Source organism: Lepisosteus oculatus, chromosome 7, assembly GCF_040954835.1.
Source record: "Lepisosteus oculatus isolate fLepOcu1 chromosome 7, fLepOcu1.hap2, whole genome shotgun sequence".
NCBI lineage: Eukaryota > Metazoa > Chordata > Actinopteri > Semionotiformes > Lepisosteidae > Lepisosteus > Lepisosteus oculatus.
Genome location: NC_090702.1, coordinates 6,443,081 through 6,464,913, shown reverse-complemented (window position 1 = coordinate 6,464,913; position 21,833 = coordinate 6,443,081). Strand labels below are relative to the sequence as shown.

At 43.3% G+C, this 21,833-nt stretch overlaps 2 protein-coding genes across 12 annotated transcripts; one reads left to right on the top strand and one right to left on the bottom strand.

The window, feature by feature from the left end:
- Positions 1–121: 121 nt before the first annotated feature.
- Positions 122–12,905, top strand: LOC107078066 (uncharacterized). 11 transcript variants are annotated; one of them, XR_011190045.1, is made up of 9 exons: positions 122–770; positions 2,946–3,287; positions 3,823–3,920; positions 4,174–4,315; positions 5,564–5,792; positions 6,446–6,957; positions 7,037–7,450; positions 7,821–7,958; positions 8,464–8,554. XR_011190045.1 is itself a non-coding variant. In XM_015353030.2 (9 exons), coding segments are annotated over exons 1-9 (1,869 nt in total). In that variant the 5' UTR covers positions 122–557; the 3' UTR covers positions 11,475–12,905. The 11 variants fall into 11 exon arrangements, 2 of the variants coding, with proteins under 2 accessions (XP_015208516.2, XP_015208515.2); XR_011190050.1 differs by having other exon boundaries at positions 7,821–7,844; positions 8,464–8,537; XR_011190048.1 differs by having other exon boundaries at positions 7,821–7,895; positions 8,464–8,530.
- Positions 10,291–20,600, bottom strand: adck2 (aarF domain containing kinase 2). The gene is made up of 8 exons (XM_015353032.2): positions 19,684–20,600; positions 18,639–18,785; positions 18,152–18,280; positions 17,502–17,597; positions 16,481–16,726; positions 14,962–15,090; positions 14,136–14,189; positions 10,291–13,433 (listed from the first exon to the last, which is right to left on the bottom strand). Exons 1-8 carry the CDS (start codon positions 20,593–20,595, stop codon positions 13,293–13,295), a joined length of 1,854 nt encoding a protein of 617 aa, XP_015208518.2. The 5' UTR covers positions 20,596–20,600; the 3' UTR covers positions 10,291–13,292.
- Positions 20,601–21,833: the final 1,233 nt, after the last annotated feature.

The following is a 21,833-nucleotide window of genomic DNA, read 5'->3' as shown; positions in this document are numbered from 1 at the left end:
TTTTGTCCGTCAAAAGCCCACCTTTCCTTACTGTACCTACTTTATCACCTCCCCTTGATAGTTTTCAGTCCCTATGGGCGAGTCTTCGGTCACCTGGCAACAGTCAACAGACACACACGGCTTCAGTTCACTCAGCGACATCTGGACAAAAACACCAAGAAACATTTTTGTAAAAAGAACTAATTCCTGATGTGACTTATTTCGGAACTAGTAACGAAAGAACCACATTTACCCTATAAATTACCCCCGTTAGTCAAGCGGGACATAAAAGTTTTTTTACGAGCTCAACTCATAAAGTCTGTGTAAATTGCTAGTTGCACAAATTTGCCTGGATCACCGGTGTAAATGGGATTGTTAATTCAGGCGTGACCTAAACCCTGATGGACTGCACTCCTCTTCAGCAACAAGATCAATCGAGTCCATCTTGATGTAACACCAGATTGGGAGAGTTCACGGGGATTTTGTTGTATTTTTATTTTTATTTTCACAGCTCAGCATTCTCGGTGCAGGTTTCGGGGTGCACCCGTCCCCGTGGTGTCAGGCTGGACCCCATCGCCATGCTGGCGCATCAGCCGCTGCAGTGCCTTGCCTGCGGCCCCCCGAACCTTTTTGAGACGATTGTGGGAGATGGCATCACGTTTGTGCTCGACACCTCGGGAAGCATGTACCTGCGGCTGCGGGGCGTCAAGGAGCAGCTCGTCCGGGCGCTGTTCCGCAGGGCGGGTGCGCAGCCGCAGTTCAGCTTCAACATCGTGGAGTTCAACAGCGAGGTACTGCACACCCGCATCTGCACAGAAACATTCAAAAACAAAAAAAAAAACTTTTTGCCTTTGCTATATCCATCATGTGGGTTTCGGATTTATTTACACCGGCATTAAAAACACAGTGTTTGCCCTGAAGTTAGGCATTTCTGGGTTCTGGGTATTTCTGTAACGGGATCTACTAAAGCTGTAGATCACGGAGCCTTAAAATCTGATTTTAGATGGGCTTTTTTAAAATCGTACTTAGTATTACTTGTATTTTTTTTAAAAAGGGTTAATTATTAATAGTGCATGTACGCGTTCTCTGCATTTATGTCCTGAATGTCTGAATACTTCTAAGGTAAGTTAAACACCATGAATGATGCTATTAACATGCTCATTTTCGACCTGATGTTTTATCAGGGCGCAAAATACCGGAGCAAAACACCGTCCTCTTACCCTAAAATGACTGTTGATTTGCTTAATGTGTTTAACTACTTAAGTTTAACTACGCTCTGCAATGTGAGCGAATATCAGACTAAAAACACTTGCATCGTATTTAAGAACTACCACAGAATATTTATTGTATACAGGTTTTACAAATATATTCACAAAAGTCCCAGTCTTCGATTTCCTCACGCTCTCGTTTGGCTGATCCCAAGTCTCGTAAGCCGCCTCGACTGAATTAAGGGATTCGAGGCATCTTTAATTTCCTGATTAATAACAAGAGTATATTAAGTCACAATAGGCTGTTATTTTAAATGGAGAATCTCCGCATCCTCTATTCTGATAAAGACATACGGCATCTCCAGATAAAGGTTTGTACTGCATTTTGTTTATTTAAACAAAAATAATTGTCAGTAAATGTTTGCAAAAGAAGTGCGAAACATGAAGTTTGTTTATAAACATAATTGGATTCTTCATTTTTTTATTTACACTTTGTATTATTATACACCTAAACAGTTTCGTTGAAAGAGCAATTTAAGTTAAACTTACATGTAGTATACTAAGCTCACTTATGGGCATTGTAGATAATTTAAGGACCAAAACATGCACTCATCATTATCGTTGTCACCCGAAACACAACTAGCACATTCTGCTATTGTAATGTACTGTTTATCACACTGTAGTTTCACATAAAACACATACAAGCATTTACAGCTCACTGGCAGTTCTTCTTCTCTGATTTATGCATTAGAATTTAATATGTGTTTTGATCCCAAGTGCGTCTATAAATGAGCCTTGTTTACTTTTTTGTCTCTATGTGTTGTTTAAAACCTTTTATAGACCAATTATTTGATATTTGTACTAATCTTATTCAGTTTTTGTGTCAGGGGAGATTTGCACCTATTTTGTCTGAATGATCAAATGGATCTTCCATCTATGATCTGTTTTATTTTTAACTACCCTCCTCTAGGTTTGTGCCATTTAATTCATTTGTCAAATGGATTACAGTACACTTTATTACTCCCCAGGAGAGAAATCAAGTTGCCAGCACAGCTCATAGACATACAGTAAAAGAGCATGCAAACACTACACAGACATGACAGTTACTCCAAAACAGACATATAATGCCTTACATTGACACCACGACATGTAGTACACTCTTCTTAAAACAACAGTCAAAAAACAGTAAACGTCCAAGATAAAAAATCTTGAAAATCTCACGAGCTACTCAGGGCACAGATGGTCATGGGTAAAAATTATCTCCTAAACCACTCTGTGGTGCATCAGGGAGCTTAACAGCGACGCTGATGAGGCTTTTGTGATCCAAAATCACTGTGTGGAGAGGATGACACACATTCCCCACTATAAGTGTGGTCTTCCTCAGGTTCTGCTTTTGTACAGTGTCCTGCACAGACTTCAGCTGTGTCCCAAGGATGACGCCCGTCCTCTTAAGAAACCACACTTATGTAGATACACCAGTGTGCAAAGACAGTTAAAACTGCCGGTGGCGTGATTTGAATTTGAAGGCTGGGAGAAACACTGCAGCTCATGAGATGGAAACAAAGAGACATACAGAAAGCTAGAGTTAATGAAATGAAGGATAGAGCCTTATGCGTGTGGTCAAAGACAAGTGGATCGAAAGTACTGCTGGTATTATTTCAAAATGAAAACTTTGAAAGCCAATTGTTATTTGGAATATCTCTTTCCTTGGCAAAAATGCAAGGAACAAAACGACCTTCTCTTCTGCCGTTCTGCTAGGTCAGGAAGTGGAGGAACCGCTGTGTCCCGAGCAGTTTGCTCGCTCTGTCACAAGCTGCCTCCTGGATTCACTGCCTGGAGAGTCAGTCTGTCTCGGACTCCAGGGCCACCCTCACTGCCCTTAGAGCTGCCCAGGAGGACCCAGCCTGCCATTCTGTGTGCCTGGTCACAGATGGGCTGCCAGACAGCCCCCTTTGCGCAGTGAACACTTGGCTACAACCCAGGCCCCCAGTCCACGTGATCTATCTCAGCTATGAGAGAGGCCAGAGCTCCCCCACCTGGCTGCTGCAGGAAATTGCATCTAGAACGGGAGGTACTTTCAGTGTGTCGGCCCTGGCAGAGGTGTGTATCTCCATTTCTGAATCTCACTACTCTTACATGTGTCGGGCCTTCGCTATTGTTTTGTCTCTGTGCCCTTATTCAAAGCACACACATCAGCAAGCAAAAGAAGAAAGGCCCTTTGTGCCTCAAAATGAACTTAAAAGAACATAAACAGGATGAACTGTGCACTAATTTTCTTGAAAGGCCACATGAAGACTACGTACTTAGAATTACTACTTCATTACTATCATATCATGCACAAAATATAGCTAATTTGATTAACAGTCTGACCATTTTCAGATTATAGTTGTTATTTACATGTAAATTCTGCACATTTAGGACTTGGGTTGTACAGTGTTTTGCGGTGTATAAAAAACACAGTAGAACAAAACTTTAAAGCTGATATCCCAGATCATTAACTGATATATTTATTCTTCCTTTTAGTCATTTTATTTTCCGCTTTCCAAAACGTTGAATCTGCAGGGGGTTTGAATTGTAGATCGTGGTTTTCCTCACATGTCTGTCTTAGATCTGATTGTCTCTGTTGCCTGTACAGGGCATTGCAGTGCCCTGGGTTTGCATCCCTACATGTTGTTCAAGATTCGGTGGAGCAGGGCTGCCAGTAACAGACATGTGCAAAAGTCTCCATTCACAGTGAGTCAACTGAGAGAAGTGTCACAGTGCCTGTGGGGTGATCAATGATATCAATAGCGATGTCCTTTCTAGTATTTTACTGTAGATATGCATGTAGATAAGATATGAATGTGGTAAAACATTGCTCATCATTAGTGTAATGAAGAAAAAAAGACAAACCATAAATTGGGATGTAAATTGAGGATTTTATAAAAGCCTAAATGTTTGCAGTTCTTTTTTAACAACATTATTAGCTACATATTTTGATCTGCAGGCTGCCTGTGACTTCAGCAGTAGAAAGCTCTTCTTTTGATGGTGCCTCTGGAGGGTTCAAACTTGTCAGGGGTGCCCGCGTCCTGGCTAGGAGACACCAGGATGGATTATACTACCTTGGATACCTCTGCCAGGAGGTCCAGGTAGGCACGCTGAAATCCACCGAGGAACGGTGAGAAATCTCATCGCAGGGATGTTTGGACAAGCATAAAAGACTGCAGGGGAGGTCATGATGATAATAATAATAATAATAATAATAATGATAATGTTGCTTTATTAGCCCTTTACAATTTCTTGCATTAGGAATTTGTCTTTTTGCATAACCCAGCTTGCTCTACATGAGACACAGACACACAGACAGGGAGAGAAGCTTGGGGTCAGAGAGCAGGATCAGCCATTGTACAGCACTCCTGGAGCAATTGGGGTTAAGGGCCTTGCTCAGGGGCCCAACAGAGTAGGATTCCTCTGCTGGCTGCGGGATTTGAACCAGCAACCTTCCAGTCACAGGCACAGGTCCTTAGCCACAGAGCCACTGCTCTGCCCCATTGGTAAAGTCCGGGAGAATTTTGGCCACGACACCAGGGTAACACCCCTACTGTTTTTGAGGAACTTCCAGGAAAGTTTAATGACCACGAAGAGTTTGGACCTCAGTTTTACGTCTCATTCAAAGGATGACACAGACCTCAGGGTGAGATCCCCCTACTGGTCCCACCAACACCTCTTCCAGCAGCAACCTTAGTTATGGAAGAGGTGTTAGTGGGGCCAGCAGGGGGCGCTCACCCTGCGGTCCATGTGGGTCCTAATGCCCCAGTATAGTGATGGGGACACTATACTGCGAACAGGTGCCGTCCTTCGGATGAGACGTAAAACCGAGGTCCTGACTCTCTGTGGTCATTAAAAATCCCAGGGCGTTTCTCGAAAAGAGTAGGGGTGTAACCCCGGCGTCCTGGCCAAATTTCCCATTGGCCCTTACCAATCATGGCCTCTTAATAATCCCCATATATGAACTGGCTTCATTACTCTGCTCTCCTACCCACTGAGAGCTGATGTGTGGTGAGCGTTCTGGCGCACTATGGCTGCCGTCGCATCATCCAGGTGGGGCTGCACATTGGTGGTGGTGGAGGGGAGACCCCATTACCTGTAAAGCGCTTTGAGTGGAGTGTCCAGAAAAGCGCTATATAAGTGTAAGCAATTATTATAATTATTATTATTCCCAGGAGGTCTCCTATCCAGGTGCTGGCCAGGCTCACACCTGCTGAGCTTCAGTTAGGAGTTTCAAGGTGTTTTAGCGGCAGACATAAGTACGTTGCCACCATTCACACCCATGACATCTAAGCTGTGGGACGGTGAAAAAGGACAGACAGTAAACCCCAGGGTCTCTCTCTCCACAGGGGGTAGAAAAGCGGTTCGTGGTAGAGTTTGACCAAGGGAGGTGGTTCAGAAGCAGAGCAGGCGGTCGACTGCAGGAGATTCGGCTGAGTGACCTCCTGCACCTGGCCGAGGCCCAGCGGCACCCTGTGTCCCCAGGAGACGCTGTCCTGGCTCCCTGGGAAGCCAGCGCATGTCGGTACGGACCAGGAACTGTCCTGCTAGGGCGGGAGAGTAGAAGCCCCCTGTCAGGTACTTGTGCCGGGTCTTGCCCACCGTCTTTGTTTGGCTCTCAAGAACTAATGATCACCAGATCTAATGGTGATCCAGAACGAATGGCACCAGATTGGCTCTGGTGATCCAGAACCAGTAGCACCAGAACTAATGATGTCAGATCTGGACACATCAGAAATGGAAATAAATATGCACAATATTACCTGTAAAACTTAGGAAAACAGCATAATGTTGATGAAATTGAACATCATTTAAGTAAATGAACTTTAAAGCTACAGAGAACCCAGAAGGTCGTGACATGAAAAGTGATTTAGGAAAATCTAGACGGAGAACTCCAATAATAATCGTTAGTGCTGCGAACAAATAATATTTCAGACTTTGCTTTTCCTGTCACTTTTTTCAGGAAAGAATAAGAAGATCTGATGTATAAAGGGTGTAATACTGTCACCTATACAATATACATTTTCTAAGTTGTGTGCAGCTCTTTGCCTCCTATGGAACAGGACACTGGGGTAATGGAGATGTTTCTCAATTATGGGAATAAATAACGTAATTGCACCACAAAACGTTCACATGTACTTAAACTGAATGTTACTTTGATATGGTTATCAAGATAAATGGAAGCTTTAAATGCCTCACTGTCGCCATTATTAACCTCTGATTTTACACAGATTCGCAAGGTGAGGAGCAGGGGCTGGTGGTGAATTTTTGGAATGGGCGCACAGAGAGCGTGCCTCAGAGGAAGGCCATAAAAATCCCCCGCCAGCTGTACGACTTCCTCGTCCTGGAGCTCCAGATGCCTGCCTCCGCCAGGAGGAGTCTCCTCCAGTCCGTGCAGGATTTCCCAAGGGAAGCGCCCCCCGGGTACCGATCCTGGGGATCGAGGAGTGCCCCACCTCCGTTTGCAGGTGGCTGCCGGACTCGGACTGCCTCGGAGACGCAGTGCCGCCCGGGAGCTACCGTCTCTGATTGCCCCATGGGTTCATGGGAGATGGCCCAGTCTGTTGGAGACACGAGGGCACGGGGACAAGGACGCTCGCCTCGGGAGAGTGAACCTGACACCAGCAAGCCCTCTGTGTCTGTGAAGAAGGCCAGCGTGGTGAGATTCCAGGGGGGAAAGTCTGAGAGAGGAGTCAGCAGAGGAACAAAGCAGCAGCGAAAAGAATACAAACGCACAAAAAACGTAAATTCCCTTTGACTTACTTATTTCCTGAACATAAAATCCCATCTAAGAACATATTGTCACGAACAGTTCTTTTCAGACCCTATGCAGATGACACAATCTGGAATAGTGAGAAAACACGAGGGGAAAAGTCATGCAGGAGAAGGGAACAAAGACGGGGGGCATGTCCATTGAGTGCTGGTGATCCGGGGAGGTGTGGCCGAGGCAAACAATCCTAGAAAAAGTCCAAAGGAGAATCCAAATGAAAGCAAAAGTCCATGGCTGGGTGATCCATCCAAAACAAGAGATTCAAAACAGGTGCCGGGTCAGAACCGGCGGGGGGAGCAGGAGCAGGAGCAGGAGCAGGAGCAGGAGCAGGGAGTTAAAAGCATAACGGAGCCAGACGAATCCAGGTCCCGGGCTCGCACGATGTGGAAATCAGATGTAGGGCCTTGATTGGCGACTGCGTCTGGCTTTTAAAGGGGGACAGGAAGGAGGCTGGAACAAGGGACAGGTGCGGGGAATAAGGCAAACGAGGAAGGGCTGGAGCGCCCTTAAGAGGAGGAATAGCGATCGTGACACATATTAGCTGTGAAAGAATGATCTCTTTTACTCTAAAATAAACAGAGGCTATGAGAAAATGGGAAATAAAGCAGCAATGAATTAAGGACATGCTGTGTAGCATCTGTTATAACAGATCCAGAAAGGCAACTATATAAGACCAATTTGCTTTATATGGAGTATAAAACAAAAGCTCAGGAGGGGGTCTAACCCTAATCTCACCCACCTCCTCCTACTTAGGTATAAATATAATTTTCCAGCTGATTCACTTGCATGTTTCATATTGCAAACCGCTCTCTTCCCCCATCTTCGCCCTGGCACAGGCTCTCTTCTTCATCTGAGAAAAGGTTAATCTTCCTCTGAAAGGGAAGTGGGATTCTGGAGGCCTTTACAGACAGGTTGTCGTTCTCCTCAGCCAGACAAGTTACACCAAAAAGCTCATAACCTCCAACTTAATCGGGGTTTGTCCAGCCTCCTTAATTGAAGTTTATAAACCTAGCCTTGGGGAAGTTCATGAAAGTTAATATAACCTGCCAACACATGGAATGAAAGCCATTCTTAGTGGATGTTCTTTGACATTTTGCCATGAAAAGTGTTGATCAGCTTTGTCGGTTGCTTTGAAATAATGAGTAAATATACATCAAGTCTTTCAAGACACATGCCATCATCTGCCTAATTAATCCTGACATAAATTAGCCAACAAGGCCTAAGTTAACACTGCAAAAACACAAGGAAAATACAATTCTAAACCATCTTAAATAGCATATTCTATACGAAAGTTTAAGATTTACTCAAGAGCTATGCACAGCTCTTTATGATGATTTATTTACTTAACCTTAGAAATCAGGACAATCGGGTAAAACAGAAGACTAAAATGATATCCTTCTTCAGAGTATATTGTAGCATGGCGCCACGTTGGGTTCTGATGATGCAGATACGCTGTGAATCTATGTTCCTTGTTTGCAGAGAGAGTATGCTGCTCCTCCGGGGAGCCATGGTGCACAAAATACCGCGGTAAAGAGGGCGGAGAACAAAGGTGGGAGTCAGGGGCAGTGTGTGGAGCCCAGAGTTGAGAAGGCACATGATGAGTGGAGGCAGTGGGACTGTCCAAACTTGTCCTCGTTTAGCCGAACATCTAGTGAGGAACCTATGGAGTCTTACAAAGCAACCACAGGTAAATAACAAGACAAAGTGCCGCAATGAACCCCCTTTTCCTGAGATGTGGGATGATTCTTTCTAATATATCAAGGACAGGAGATTGTATACAGGACAAGACATTGTTTTACACATGTGGACTAAACATATACAGTGATCCACAGTGTTCTGGTGTCAGTCCATTACATAAAAAGTATTTCCTTATAACAGATGTTAGGAGTTACAGAAAGGCAAAAAGTATATCATTTAAACGCTAAATTATCTTGTTCAAATGCAATTTGTTTCTCTGCGGTGCTAATAATCTTCCTGAGCAATGCACAGAAATTGCTTCCCTTTCTTATTTTGAGAGAAGTAAACCTATTGAGGTAATTTGCCAATATCTCCTTTGCCGGGGGTTCCCATTTGGAGCCCCAAGGGCTAAAGTGTCATATGAAAAGACATTGCAAGAAACACTCACCTAATTTATGGTGTATATAAAAATTTATATTCAAAAAGTTGAAAAAGAAATATTTATTTTTATCATTGATTATCCTGTTAGTTATTTCTGTAATTCTCTATTTTTCGTAACCCCTTGTTTATAACAATATATTTTATTGAAAATCAGACAAAAAATATTAAATGCTCTGGAGGGGAACCCTGATTTATTACTCCCATTTGTAATTATCAGCATATGTTTTAATCATCTCCACTATATTTAATTGTTGGTAGGATTGCTATGGATTTTAACACAAGATTTGTTTTTCTACTGTTAAATTAGATGAACTGGTTTTCCCTTTGGCCTCCTGTGATTCATCTAATTTATTTTAAACGGCAGTGATATTATGCACACAATAAATGCACAGAAACACACTGTCCGCAGTGTTGCAAGTGATCCTACTTTGCATGTCATGCTCAGTAATCGGACTAACAAACAAGTATTGTGAGAATAAGAACATAAGAGAACATACAAATACAAGGAGACAAGGGCATGACTGTCCCATATGTTTGCCATCAAATGATTGTCCTTAGGGTCTCGTGTAGCCATTTCTTTAAAGAATCCAGGCACCACTTTCAGAGTAGTGGCTGGGTAGCCTCCTCCACATTCCCATTTTGCTGTCCAGTTCTCAGTCATAAAGACACTACTAGGTTTCCACTTCTGTAATCTTGTGTTTCACTTTTGAGAGAAGTGCCAAGTAGAAACCCACACTACGGTTTGCAATAATAGTAATAATAATGAAACTGCTTTCACTTTTATAGCGCTTTTCTGGACACTCCACTCAAAGCGCTTTACAGGTAATGGGGACTCCCCTCCACCACCACCAATGTGCAGCATCCACATGGATGATGCGACAGCAGCCATAGTGCGCTAGAACGCTCACCACACATCAGCTATCAGTAGGGAGGAGAGCAGAATAATGAAGCCAATTCATAGTATGTCACTTATTCTAGATAGATCCAACTCAAAGAGATGACTCACTTTTAAATTAAATTGTGAAAATTGAAAAAAAAAGGAGAGGAAGCCTTACTGTATTTAATGAAATGGTAGATCATTTTTAAATTGCCCACTAAATAGCATGATTTGTAGAACTTTTTGTTAAAGTGGGAAGCTTCATTTTTGCTGAAAAAACTCTATTAAAGACTGACAGGTATGAGAAAAAGTTTTTGTCAAATCAAATCAAAGTTTATTTATCAAATGCACAACAATACAGCATGCAGCAGTAGGTGCTGGCAATGAAATGTCTTAAGCTGCTAGTTTCTCCCTGGATTTGAACCCATAACCTCTCTTAAGCCATTACTGACCATGTGCAGTGAAAGTCTACTTGTAGCTGCAGTTTATTGGTTTGAAACATGTGGAATACGTTTTACTCTAAAGAAAACAGCTTCAGAAGTTGTTTTGTAGGTGTGTGCGCTACCAGCTAGTATGGAGTTGTTTGAAAGATGACCATTGTCAGCATTATAATGAGCAACAGTAGTGACTTCAGTGACAATTAAGCCTGTCTCACTCATACAAAGTTCAATAGGGGGTTGGGTCTTTAATGACTATGTTTTGCTCAATTGTGAAAAATGAATAAAAAATAATACCACATGGTAGCCTGGCAGAGGAAGACCATAGGACAGAAAAGACTAAGAGGAACAAAAACAGCGTCTCTTTCCACACAAGGAGAAAATATGACTCTGAAAAGTCTGTACCAACTGTCTTTTCAGGATTTCCTTTATCCCATGTCGAGAGACACAGACAAATGTTTGACAGAGTCCATGAGGCTCTCAAAAGGGATCAGAAAGCGATGGAGGCAGCAGTGGGGAGAGTCTTGGAAGGCAGGCCTCATTGTAAGGTTTGGAAGCAGTGACTTGGACATTAACACAGTGGCTAAAATTATACACCGCCATATGTGAAATTCAAGGAAAAGGGTTGCATTTATCGCTTTTTGAAAACTGTTTAGGGCAGGGTGTCCAATTCTGGTCCTGATGGCCACTGTGCCTGCAGGTTTTCATTCAACGTCAGTTCTTAATAATCTGTGACTGTCATAATTGATCCAAGTAGCTCCCATTATTCAGATGCTTTGGCTTTAAAGAGATCTTGAAAACCTGCAGACATTCTTGCTCTCCAGGATCAGGCCTCTATTTTGGGATATCAAGTGCTAATGCTAATGACAAAAACATGTCAGTGGGTCTGTGTATTTATTACCTTGAGGGCATATTAACTTTTCCTGTGACGGTCAGATTTGGGAACTTAGCCACTCAGGAGAGGAAAGAGCTGAACAGTCCACAGTGCTTCTAGAATAACTGGCTGAGACTGACCACTCCCACCCGGCTTTTCCCTTCTTGAACTCCTTCCCTCAGGAAGAAGGCTAAGATGTATCAAATACCGAACAGATCTGTTCCGAACGGATCGTCCCTGAGGCAGTTCGCTCTCTCAACTCAACACCGTTATAAAAGTATTAAAGTATTTATTCGTAAATGTGTAAATACTATCTTTACTGTACATGTAATGTCATTATGTATTCTGTATATGATACGTGTGTGTTATTTAGTATTTTGCTTTCTCTTGTATCTGTCTTTTTGGTATCTGTTATTTTGAGCACACCACATAAAATTCACAACAACCCACAAGTCTGTTTTAGGAATAAATCTGACTTTGTTACTTAATAAAAATATCCATATTACATACACACACATACATATACATACAAACCTATTTTTTTTTCCCAAAAAGGTCATTTTATTTATTTGCCAGTTTGCTAGTGCAACGGTTCTTGGGGTTTCCGCCCTCGCTGTTCCTGCACAGCCAGTTCGTCCCTCACAGCCTGGGTGCGAACCCAGGTCTCCGGCGTCACGCGACAGGGAAAAGACTTCCCAGCTGAGCTAAAGGAGAACTCCCCCAGCCTGGGCGGCTGAGATCCCCGTTATACGCAGGGGCATATTTATTACACCAGCTAGTACATAAGTGTTCCAAGAGTCTTTTCAAGGCATTTCCTGAAGAACAGACGGAGTGTCAGCTTTGACAGCAATGCTGGGTAATTTTTCTCACATACTGTACACTGAAAATAGGATCTGACAAGGCTACAAAGTTCGCTACCGTCTGGATCAACTAGAAGTGCAATGGGAAACATGACATTACAGTAAATCTGGAAAAAGTAACAGATTTAATAAAAGAGATGAAAACTAAAAGATTGAATTAAAAGAGATTTTTTTAGTATCCACATTCATATGAATGTACTAGTGGACTGATTTGTGGAGACCGAATGTCGGTAAAAAAGGCAAAAAGATCATAAATCTACACATTGCATAAGTATTCAGCCCCCTAAATTTTCCACTTTGTAGAAGTACCTTTGGCAATAATTAGCTTCTCTCAGTAATTTGAATAGGTTTCTAGCAGGTATGCATGTCATTTTATTCATTCTTTCAGGGAGAATTGATACAATTGTAACATGTTTATCGAGGATAGTTGATGAACTGCAATTTTTAAGCCGTGTCTCCATTTTTGACTGGATTCAAATGAGGATTTTGACTCGGGAAAATTCACTTTCTTCTTGTCAGATCAGTCCGGTGTGACTTTGGACCGAAGCTTCATTGTCATTGGTCATCGTGCTGCTGAAATGTGAATTTCCAGTCCAGATTTAGATCACTGCCTAACTTAGGCAGCTTAAGTGATTCACTCATACGTGTCCTGTGAACACACTTGAAAGAATTAGGACAATTATTTGTATCTATTTGTTTTTCTTTTGAATTTTGTCGGTTGCAAGGTAGCATTAAAGATGGAAAAATGTCTGACATGATTTATCTTGATTTCTGGCTTTACATCACAAAAACCTGCAATTTCAATAAGGGTGTGTAGACTTTTTATATCCACTGTATCTGAATACCTGACCCATCAAAAATCTCCAGAAACGTTTAATTTTCGAGGATGGATTTTGGATAACGGTGATTCGAAATCTACCTATCCATTTTTAAGCCACCTTATGCAATTAGACTTCAAGATATGCGAGCCCATCAATTAGACAAAATGACACAATATAGGCTCTTCTTTTTCTAAGGAACAGAAGCAGAAAATTAAGTTATTCTTCAGGCGAACAACCAAGGAAACGTTTTCTTTAACAAGTACTGTACAACACTCACTTTTCAGACCCCAAAAGAGGGAGATGGGGTGAAAACAGGACATTTCAGAGGGTAGAGGCAGAGTTTTTGAGCAGGAGGGGCTTGGCGATCTCCAGGATGTCCAGATCAGGGTCAAGAGATCTTCCCAGCCCCTCCAGGACCATGATTGCAAACACGATGGAGGCGAAGTTACTCTCCAGCTTGACCTGCAAGTCAGAATAAAGATGTAAGAACAAAGGTTAACTTAACTAAAATTCACATTTAGATTTAAAATACTCAATGCACAACACAGCTCAACGTAAACTAGGTCAAATACGCCGGTGTCCTCTAAAGTGATTTGGAAAGATGCTACAAAATTTTCATGCAAACGGCATGGTGATCAAGTCAATGCTGCACAGACACCTGCTGTAGTACTTTAATGATGAAGAACATTGGATCACAAAGTAAAACAGGCCAAGGACTTTCCTGGCTATGAAATATGTCAATGCGAATTGTGTCATGCATGTAACTATGAAATAATTTGTTTCTGATATTCCCGTAGACATTATGCTTCTGTGGTCCAGAAGAAAAAAAAGAAAACATAGAAATCTAAGATCAGATTTTGCTTAAAACTGCATGACAAGGGAGGAAAATATGAAGGATTGCTTTATTTTTTGTATTCTGCACCAAAAGAAAAAAAAATAACAGTTCCCTAGGTTACAAAATAAAAGTCAGCAGGACTCTAAAAGTCAGTCCATATTCTAGTCATCACTTCCAGCCAACTGAAACAATGATTGTCTCTTTTCGCTGTCATTAATCATATAATCAATACAGTATGCTGCAAATTAGCTTGAAACCGTAAATGTTTTTAAATCAATCTTTTATTACAAACTGTTCTTAGCGCTCAATAGTGTTAAAAGCCAGTGTACCTTATGTGTAATGAGCAGCTTGAAGACCCGAGAGAGCAATTTCCCAACTTGAACCTTAAGGAGATAAAAAACAATCATCTTTCAGAGAAATGTTTAAGCTTACAGCGCCATCAAGTGACCAATGGCAAGAGTGACAAAAAATGCATTTGTATACCTTATATATCCTCTTTTTCACTGCTGTGGTGAAAGTGATATGTATTTCTTGGCTTATGTGGACAAACACAGCTCCAAAGTGTTGTCAGGCTGGATACAGGATTCATCCACAATGTTTATAATGGAGGAAAATAAGGCAGCCCTGATGGTGTTTTCCAGGTGGGGGCTACACATTGGTAATGATGGAGGAAGGTCCCCACTACCTGTAAAGCATTTTGAGTGTCCAGAAAAGTGCTATTTATGTCTAAGGAATCATCATCATTAGTAGTAGTAGTAGTATTAGAGAGCAGAGAGGAGGGGTACATGTACATTGGAATTCTTATCCACGTTGATCTCTCAGGATACACACAGTACAACAGACAACACCACAATGTAGACAGTACATTACAAACAAACTCAAAAATAATAACAGAACAACAAAAATGTTGTGGAGAACAGTGGTTCTACTACTAGTGTAGGACTGAAAAAAACATGGTAAACCAAGCAAAAAATGCATAGTGCAGATGTGCATTGAGTTCTGAGGTATTGCAGTTAGCTGTTGAGGATGCGCACTGCAGTAGGGCATTATTATTACAATAATAAATAATTATAAATTCAAGAGACCACAAATACTGAAAGCTAGAAAGACAAAAGGAAAAGACAGAGGAATTACAGGCCAGTGGCTGGCAGTTACCTTGCCCAGGGTAACCGTGTTGCTCCGGGCCTCGTTCACCAGCTCCGCCATCTCCTGCTTGAACCGCTCCACGCTTCGGCACTCGCTGGCACGGGCGTGGTGCAGGATCAGCTCTGCCACCCTGTCCCCCTGCCAACCCAACAAGAGAAGGGGCCCTCATTCACTGTTGATCATTTTCCAACACTGGGCGTTAGGGGTCCACATCTAGAGGGCACTCAGGTTAGTCGGAACAGGACCGAGAAGGAAGAACGCGAAGGGTTTATTGGTATAGTTGGTAAATTCTTGTATTTAATTTATTGTGGTTGTAATTTCATGTACTTCATGAGACTTTACATGCTTGTTGGTTTTGTAATTTAATGAGAGAAGCTACTGACAAATTTCCACTGTAGAGGACAATAAAGTATCTACCCAGCGGGCATCTGAAGCAAGCACCCACAGCTCTGAAGAGAGACCAAATTCTCCTCAAAAGGAGTTAAACAGGTTACGGTCAAGACTAGTAGATTAGTAGACTAGTGCGGCAACGGAGGCCCTCTATAGATCTTCACTGTGAGATAAGAGATGGCAAAATGTACTAACAGGGAAAGGGGCTGTTTGTGTACAGGGCAAAAATGACTGCTAGTTACAACTTCCATGTCCTTAACCCTACTTATAACCTAGACACTGAATGTCCGGTAAATTCCTGCTGATTCTGACTAATTGTAATCTCAATTGTCAGTAATCTCAAGCTCCACCTCAAGCAGAACAGAGAGGCTAAGGAAGACCTTCAACACAGATCGTTCATGCCAAAACAATCGGGCAGTGCCATAATCACTGATTTATGCTCACCTGAACGAATTATTAACCAGGTGCTTCCAAAAGCCTTTTCTCAAAATATACACCACTAAATTATGAATTAAAAATGTTTTGCAAAAAAAAAAGAGGATAAAAATAAAATGAGGATGACATAGCTGCCTCGCAGTGCTGGGGCCCTGGGTTCAGTTCCAGACCTGGGGTCCTATCTGCGTGGAGTTTTTATGTTCTCCCCGTGTTCACGTGGGTTTCCTCCAGGTGCTCCTTTTTGTTTTAACTGAAGGGTTGCACGGTGGCGTGATGTTAGCATGGTAGCCGTGCCGCGCTGAGGCCATGGGTTCAATTTCTGGGGTGCTATCAGTGTTGTCCCAGCTCCAGTATCCTGGAGTCCAAAAACATACTGGTAAGTTAGTTGGCTTCTGGGAAAACCGGTCCTGGTGTGTGCGTGTCTGCATTTGTGTGTGTGGACTGGCGTCCCCCCCAGGGTGTACCCTGCCTTGCGCTCACTGCTTGCCGCAATAGCTACGCCTCCGTGACCCTGAATTGGAAGGAGAGGTCAGACGATGGATGGATAGATGAAAAAATAAAATGGACCCTCTGGAAAAATGCCAATAAAATCGTCACACGTCTCTGCTTTATATCACCGGTTAAAGACAACGGAAGCATTTCTGTAATGGAATGCCTTCGGGCGGCGGGACAGCAGGAGCCGAGACAGCTCGTGCGATTTTACCTGTCCGAGCACGACAGCCGTGAAGACGGACCGGAAGTTCTGAAGGTCCTTCTCGCTCAGCTGAGCCACGATCCCGGCGTCCAGCAGGACGAGGTGCAGGGGGGCCAGGGGGGGCCTCACGCTCACGATCACCGTGTCCCACAGGTCTGTCAGAGCCGCCGTGCCCAGGGGGTCGCAGCGTTTCTCCTCTTGGACCAGGATGTTCCCTGGGTGCAGGTCTCCGTGCACAAAGTTATCCACAAACACCTGGTCAAAGGAACGCACGTCCAAAGGACATATTCGAGTGGACCTGGGCAACCGCAGCACCACAGTTTTTAAAAGAAGCTCAGTGAGTAGACATCTAGAAAACATGTCGACGTGCACTAATTAAAAGTAAGAACAGAACTGTTCTAATTACGTTAGCTTAAACTAAAATGTGAAGGCACTGTAGCTTCGGTCAAGGCTGCAGATACCTGTGGTAGCACAGCAGTGCAAGGAAACAACCACTGGATTTGGACATAATGGTGCCAAAGATATATATTATATAGTATTTATTTTTAATAAAGATATATAATAAAAACCAGGGAACAAGGGCCTGGGCTCAATTCCAGAGGTGCCTTACGCCTGGAATCTGTATGTTCTCCCCGTGTTTGTGTGGGTTTCCTCTGGGGGCTCCGGTTTCCTCCCACAGTCCAAAGACAGACTGGTAGGTTGGCTGGCTTCTGGGAAAATTGGCCTTGATGTGAGTGTGTGCGTGTTTGTGGTGTCCATTTCAGAGTGTATCCCACCTCACACCTGTTGACTACCGGGATAGGCTTCGGCTCCCCTATGACCCTAAACTGGATGAAGCGGACCCTGTTAGTACCACTCTAAAATGATTGGGTAGGTTGGGTGGAAATTTTAAAGGGGCATTTCAATAAAACATGAGCGGCACCTCAATAAGTTCACTCAAAAAACTCTCAATTAATTCAATTCTTATACTACTGATCTCTCCATGACACTGTACTGACTTCCTTCAAAGTGTCTTCTAGATACCCCTTACCATCTTCAGGATAGTTTCAACACCCATCCTGGCTATCCTGTGCTTCAGTTCTCCTGGGACGCCTTGAGTAAGATAACTGGAAATGGGCTGACTCTCCTAAAAGAACAAAAAAGGTAGAAACTGACATCATAACAGAAATTGGATGCATATTGTCAGTCTTCTTTGTGACTCCTTCTCATGAGCATATCGGTCATTTACAACTGATTTAATTACTGACAGGTGTTTTAATTAAAGGGAGGCAACAATGATGCCTCACAGTGCGGAGGCAATGGGTCCAATTTATGGGGTGCTATCAGTGTAGAGATTGAATGTTCTCCTAGTGTTCATATGGGTTTCCTGTGTGAGCTCTGGTATCCTTCCAGTGTCCAAAGACATAGTGGTAGGTTAACTGGTTTCTGAGAAAATTGGCCCTGGTGCGAGTGTGTTCTTGTTCGTGTCTGTGCCCTGCAACAGACTGGTGACCTGTTCAGGGTGTATCCTGGATGAAGAGGTTAGAATGGATGGATATTTTAACAGAGTAAACTTCCTTTCTGCTTGGTAGACTCTGCTATGGTTATAGGGGATGTGTGCATTTAAAGCAGGTCGTTGTCTAGTTCGGGAAAAGCACCAGCCACAATTTCTGCTCTGCATTTCATGCCCAACTTCATTACCTCAAAGGTTTCTACTAGAATGTTCCTTGTCACAAAGGGCCGGAGAGGTGTAGGGAACTTCACGTAGTCCACATCCTGGAAATTTTCCCGGAAACGCTCGATGTTCTTGGCTTCGTATCTCAGGTCTATCTGGAACGCCAGGGACATGAGTTCAGAAACCATGCATCATCCAGTACTGTATATTCCACCCAATTTTGAAGGCTGTTTGCTGGCATTTTAGAAACCGAGGTAAACGATCCAGAAAGGTTGATAATGGAGATGCATAACTACTTCACACTGCTTGAGCATAGGAAGTCTAGGGAATTAATTATATGACGTAAATAACGGGAAGGCCCTGTCTATCACAGATAGGGGATGGATACTGAAATAGTGTAACCTGAAAAGGTGGAGGGAAATGATCTTCACGTGGAAAGGTTAACTGACTTTGTAAGGGTTTCTGGCAGGTAGCAATATCGCATTTAGATAAAAGAGTAAAATCAGGTTTTACCTGCCGGGTCATGAGTTTCTCAAACTCCTCCACAATCTCCAGCAGGCTGAGCCACTTCATCCCGGGAAGAAAGCCAACCAGCCTGCTACCCAGCTTCATGAGGAGCAGGTCTATCTGCACCTGGCGCGCAATCCCAGGGTGCAGGACCTACAGGCAGCCAGACAGAGAGAAGCTTGGCAAGGCTAACACCTCTCTGCACAGACATCTTGTGTAGGAGGCCAGTAACAAAATCCAATATGTGTCAAATCCTATTGATGAACAAATATAAGGTAACCCGTTTGGTTTGCTTGTCATCATTTTCATTTGCCAAACTGCTTTATACCATAAGGTGTCGCGGGAAGCCGGAACCTACCCAGCAAGGAACGAACGCAAGGCAGGGTACACCCTGGATGGGGCGCCAGTCCATTGCAGGGCAAGTGCAAGCCAATCATACATCTGGACAATTTGGAGACCACGGTAAAGGCCGAGGGGGGAACTGGGATAACTCCCTACTCTTATCGAGAAATGCCTGGGGATCTTTAATGACCACTGAGAGTCAGGACCTCGGTTTAACATCTCATCTGCAAGACTGCGGTTTGCTTGTTTTATCCACAAGTCACTGAGAGTTAATTCAATTTAAAAAGAAAATCATTCTGCCACCAAAACACAAAGGGGAACAAATCTTTAGAATGACCCACAAAGCAACCAACCACACACTATAAAAAGTCATAGAGACCCCTAACATCTTCATGATTGTCACACAATAAACCAGGAACATCTTATCCATATCTGCTTCTTCTTAGTTCTTAAAAAGGTCCACCTTTCTCATTCATTTATGGTACTTACAGTATTTATCCCATGTTTCAGAACAAGAAACAAATCAAATATCAGTACATTAAATCTTTTAAGGAACCCACTGACAATTTTCCGTTTAATAACAGTTATTCTGGGTACAGTATATCAAATTGAATAACTGTAACCAGCTTTTAAGTTATTTATCTAGGAACAAAGGTCCAATCTCAGCAGCAGAATCTCCTGTTTTTTTTGTTGCATGCTTTTAACATACCTTAATAGCTACTGGAATGAGATGCTCCTTGTCGTTGTAGCCCTGAGCAGACTTGTCTGGTATCAGGGGACGTTCGTCTGGCGGATTCCCAACCTCTGTGCCGACGCCTTCGTTGTCATCTTCTGCCTGCTTCCCCCACAGGGCCCCCCAGGACCCAGCCAGCCCAGGGATCTCCCAGGCCTCCAACAGGTCCTCCTTCTCCAGCTCCTCTACCAGCTGGTGGAACCCAGCGTCCCCCACGCTGTCCACGTTGATGGAGGCTCTGTAGACCTGGGCCACGCAGCCTGAGCCCACCGGCTCCGTGCTGTCGAAGTGAAACACCTTCTTCCAGGTGTCCCCGAAGGCCCTCTTCAGGCAGTTTTTCGTGTGGGCCCAGGCGTGGGGGCAGACGCGCCCGTGCAGCCGCGAGAACTTGTCACAGAACTCCCCCGAGAAAAGGTCCCGCCTCGTGCTGGCCCACTGGCCCAGCTTGACGAAGGCGGGACCACACGACTCTGTCACCCGCAGGAGCAGCTCCAACCAGAGAGAGTTCAGCTGTTGAGACACCAGGCACAGGGGGTACAGCAACAACAGGGGGCCGAACTTCAGCATCAGGACGAAGGCCCGGAGGCCCAGGCGCAGGCCGTAGGCTAGTCGGTGCACCTGCAGCTTCAGGATCGAGTTCTGGTCCTGCCGTCCTGCCGCAGGCTGCTTCGGAATAGCATCCTGGCAACCAGCTGCAGGAAATACGGTCTTCTCTACACCCCAACACAATAATGCAAACTTGGGAACCTGAACCAGGGTCAGGCTTTTGGTTTTATTCCAGCACAATGGAACAGGCCTGTAGCAAAGTCTTGCAATGGGAGAGCCAGTGACCTTATGGACAGAACACCTCAACTTTAATAGGAAACGTCTGGCACTTAAGGAAGCCATTATGAAGAAACGGAGATCGTGTCCGCTTTTTTTTCTCAAAATGATACCTTATTTATCATCATCTCTATCATTCGTATTGTAAGCAGTTAAACTTTAAGTTGTATAAATGCACAGTTGTTATATGTAAACGAGCTACATAGATTTTTACGTTCATTTCTAGCTAAAAACAGCGTCGAAATGTGGAATCACTTTCTAGACAAACGAATATTTACGTATTTTAATGTTTAAATCATCATGGGTGCTGTTAACACAGAGAGTTTGTATTTCTGCCAACAAACCTTAAATTCATGTCGATCAGCTCTTTCGTGCTGTCGTAGTAGTCATAATATGCACAATACGTATTCTCATTATAAGAGATCACTTTATTAGCCATATACAATTTCTTGCATTAGGAATTTGTCTTTTGTAATATACAGAATATGAGTAACTTACTGCGCATTTATTAGACTAAATGACTTAGGCACTGAAAAATGCAGCTGCCATTTACTAACATTGGGAGATTCATACATTCAAAGCTCATTCTATTTTCATGTAGCTATTGCTACGAGGTTAACGACTATAGGACTTAACATTCATTTGCAGCCGATAAGAGGTTGAAACGCTGTGTTCGGTTTAAGAGCATTCATCTGTAAACTTGCCGAAACGACTTATGGCAATTTACCAATTGAAATTAAACATGTCGTATACACTTTGCCTATAATTTTTCCGTAATAGTGTTATAACACCCCCTAACCTTTAACTTGCGTTTAAGGGCTGCTAGATAAACATCAGCAATTATTTTCCTCTCCTCTCTTTTCGTCTCCAAGGAGCACGATGGTCATTCACAGTGTGAAGTGCACAAGCGCAAACGGGTCACCGATCCAGCGTTGTTTTACGGATGCATAGAAAGTGTATACAAATGTCTGAGCAAAAATGTCCTTCGAAATGCCAAAGCTCTCCTCTTCCCCATTGGGGACACTCCACTGCGACTGGGAGTGAATTTCAGCAATGACAACAAACATGTAATGCGGAACATCCAGACACACTTTTTACTTGTTTCCTATTGCAGTTCTTCGTGGCATAACACACCATCCAGTTTCTGTAGTAACGATGAAACGCGTTTCTTCTTGCATATTTTTAAACTGCTTTCTCACAGTGTCTCTCTCCACCTACTTCCTGCACATCTAACAAAGTGTTCCGGACAGCAGCTGAAGCCTTAAAGGAGCAAGGTACACATTCATTTCTGAGAAATGTGGTTT

Bases quoted from the DNA above. Each gene is read 5' to 3' on its own strand.
- LOC107078066 (XM_015353029.2), top strand. From the start codon at position 558: ATGCTGGCGCATCAGCCGCTGCAGTGCCTTGCCTGCGGCCCCCCGAAC. The intron at 3,921-4,173 runs GTGAGTCAACTG...TTTGATCTGCAG, and splicing joins TGCAAAAGTCTCCATTCACA to GCTGCCTGTGACTTCAGCAG. The intron at 5,793-6,445 runs GTACTTGTGCCG...GATTTTACACAG, and splicing joins GAGTAGAAGCCCCCTGTCAG to ATTCGCAAGGTGAGGAGCAG.
- adck2 (XM_015353032.2), bottom strand. From the start codon at position 20,595: ATGGCTTCCTTAAGTGCCAGACGTTTCCTATTAAAGTTGAGGTGTTCT. The intron at 18,281-18,638 runs GTAAAACCTGAT...CTGGCGTTCCAG, and splicing joins AGAAACTCATGACCCGGCAG to ATAGACCTGAGATACGAAGC. The intron at 14,190-14,961 runs GTAACTGCCAGC...TATCTCCTTAAG, and splicing joins ACACGGTTACCCTGGGCAAG to GTTCAAGTTGGGAAATTGCT.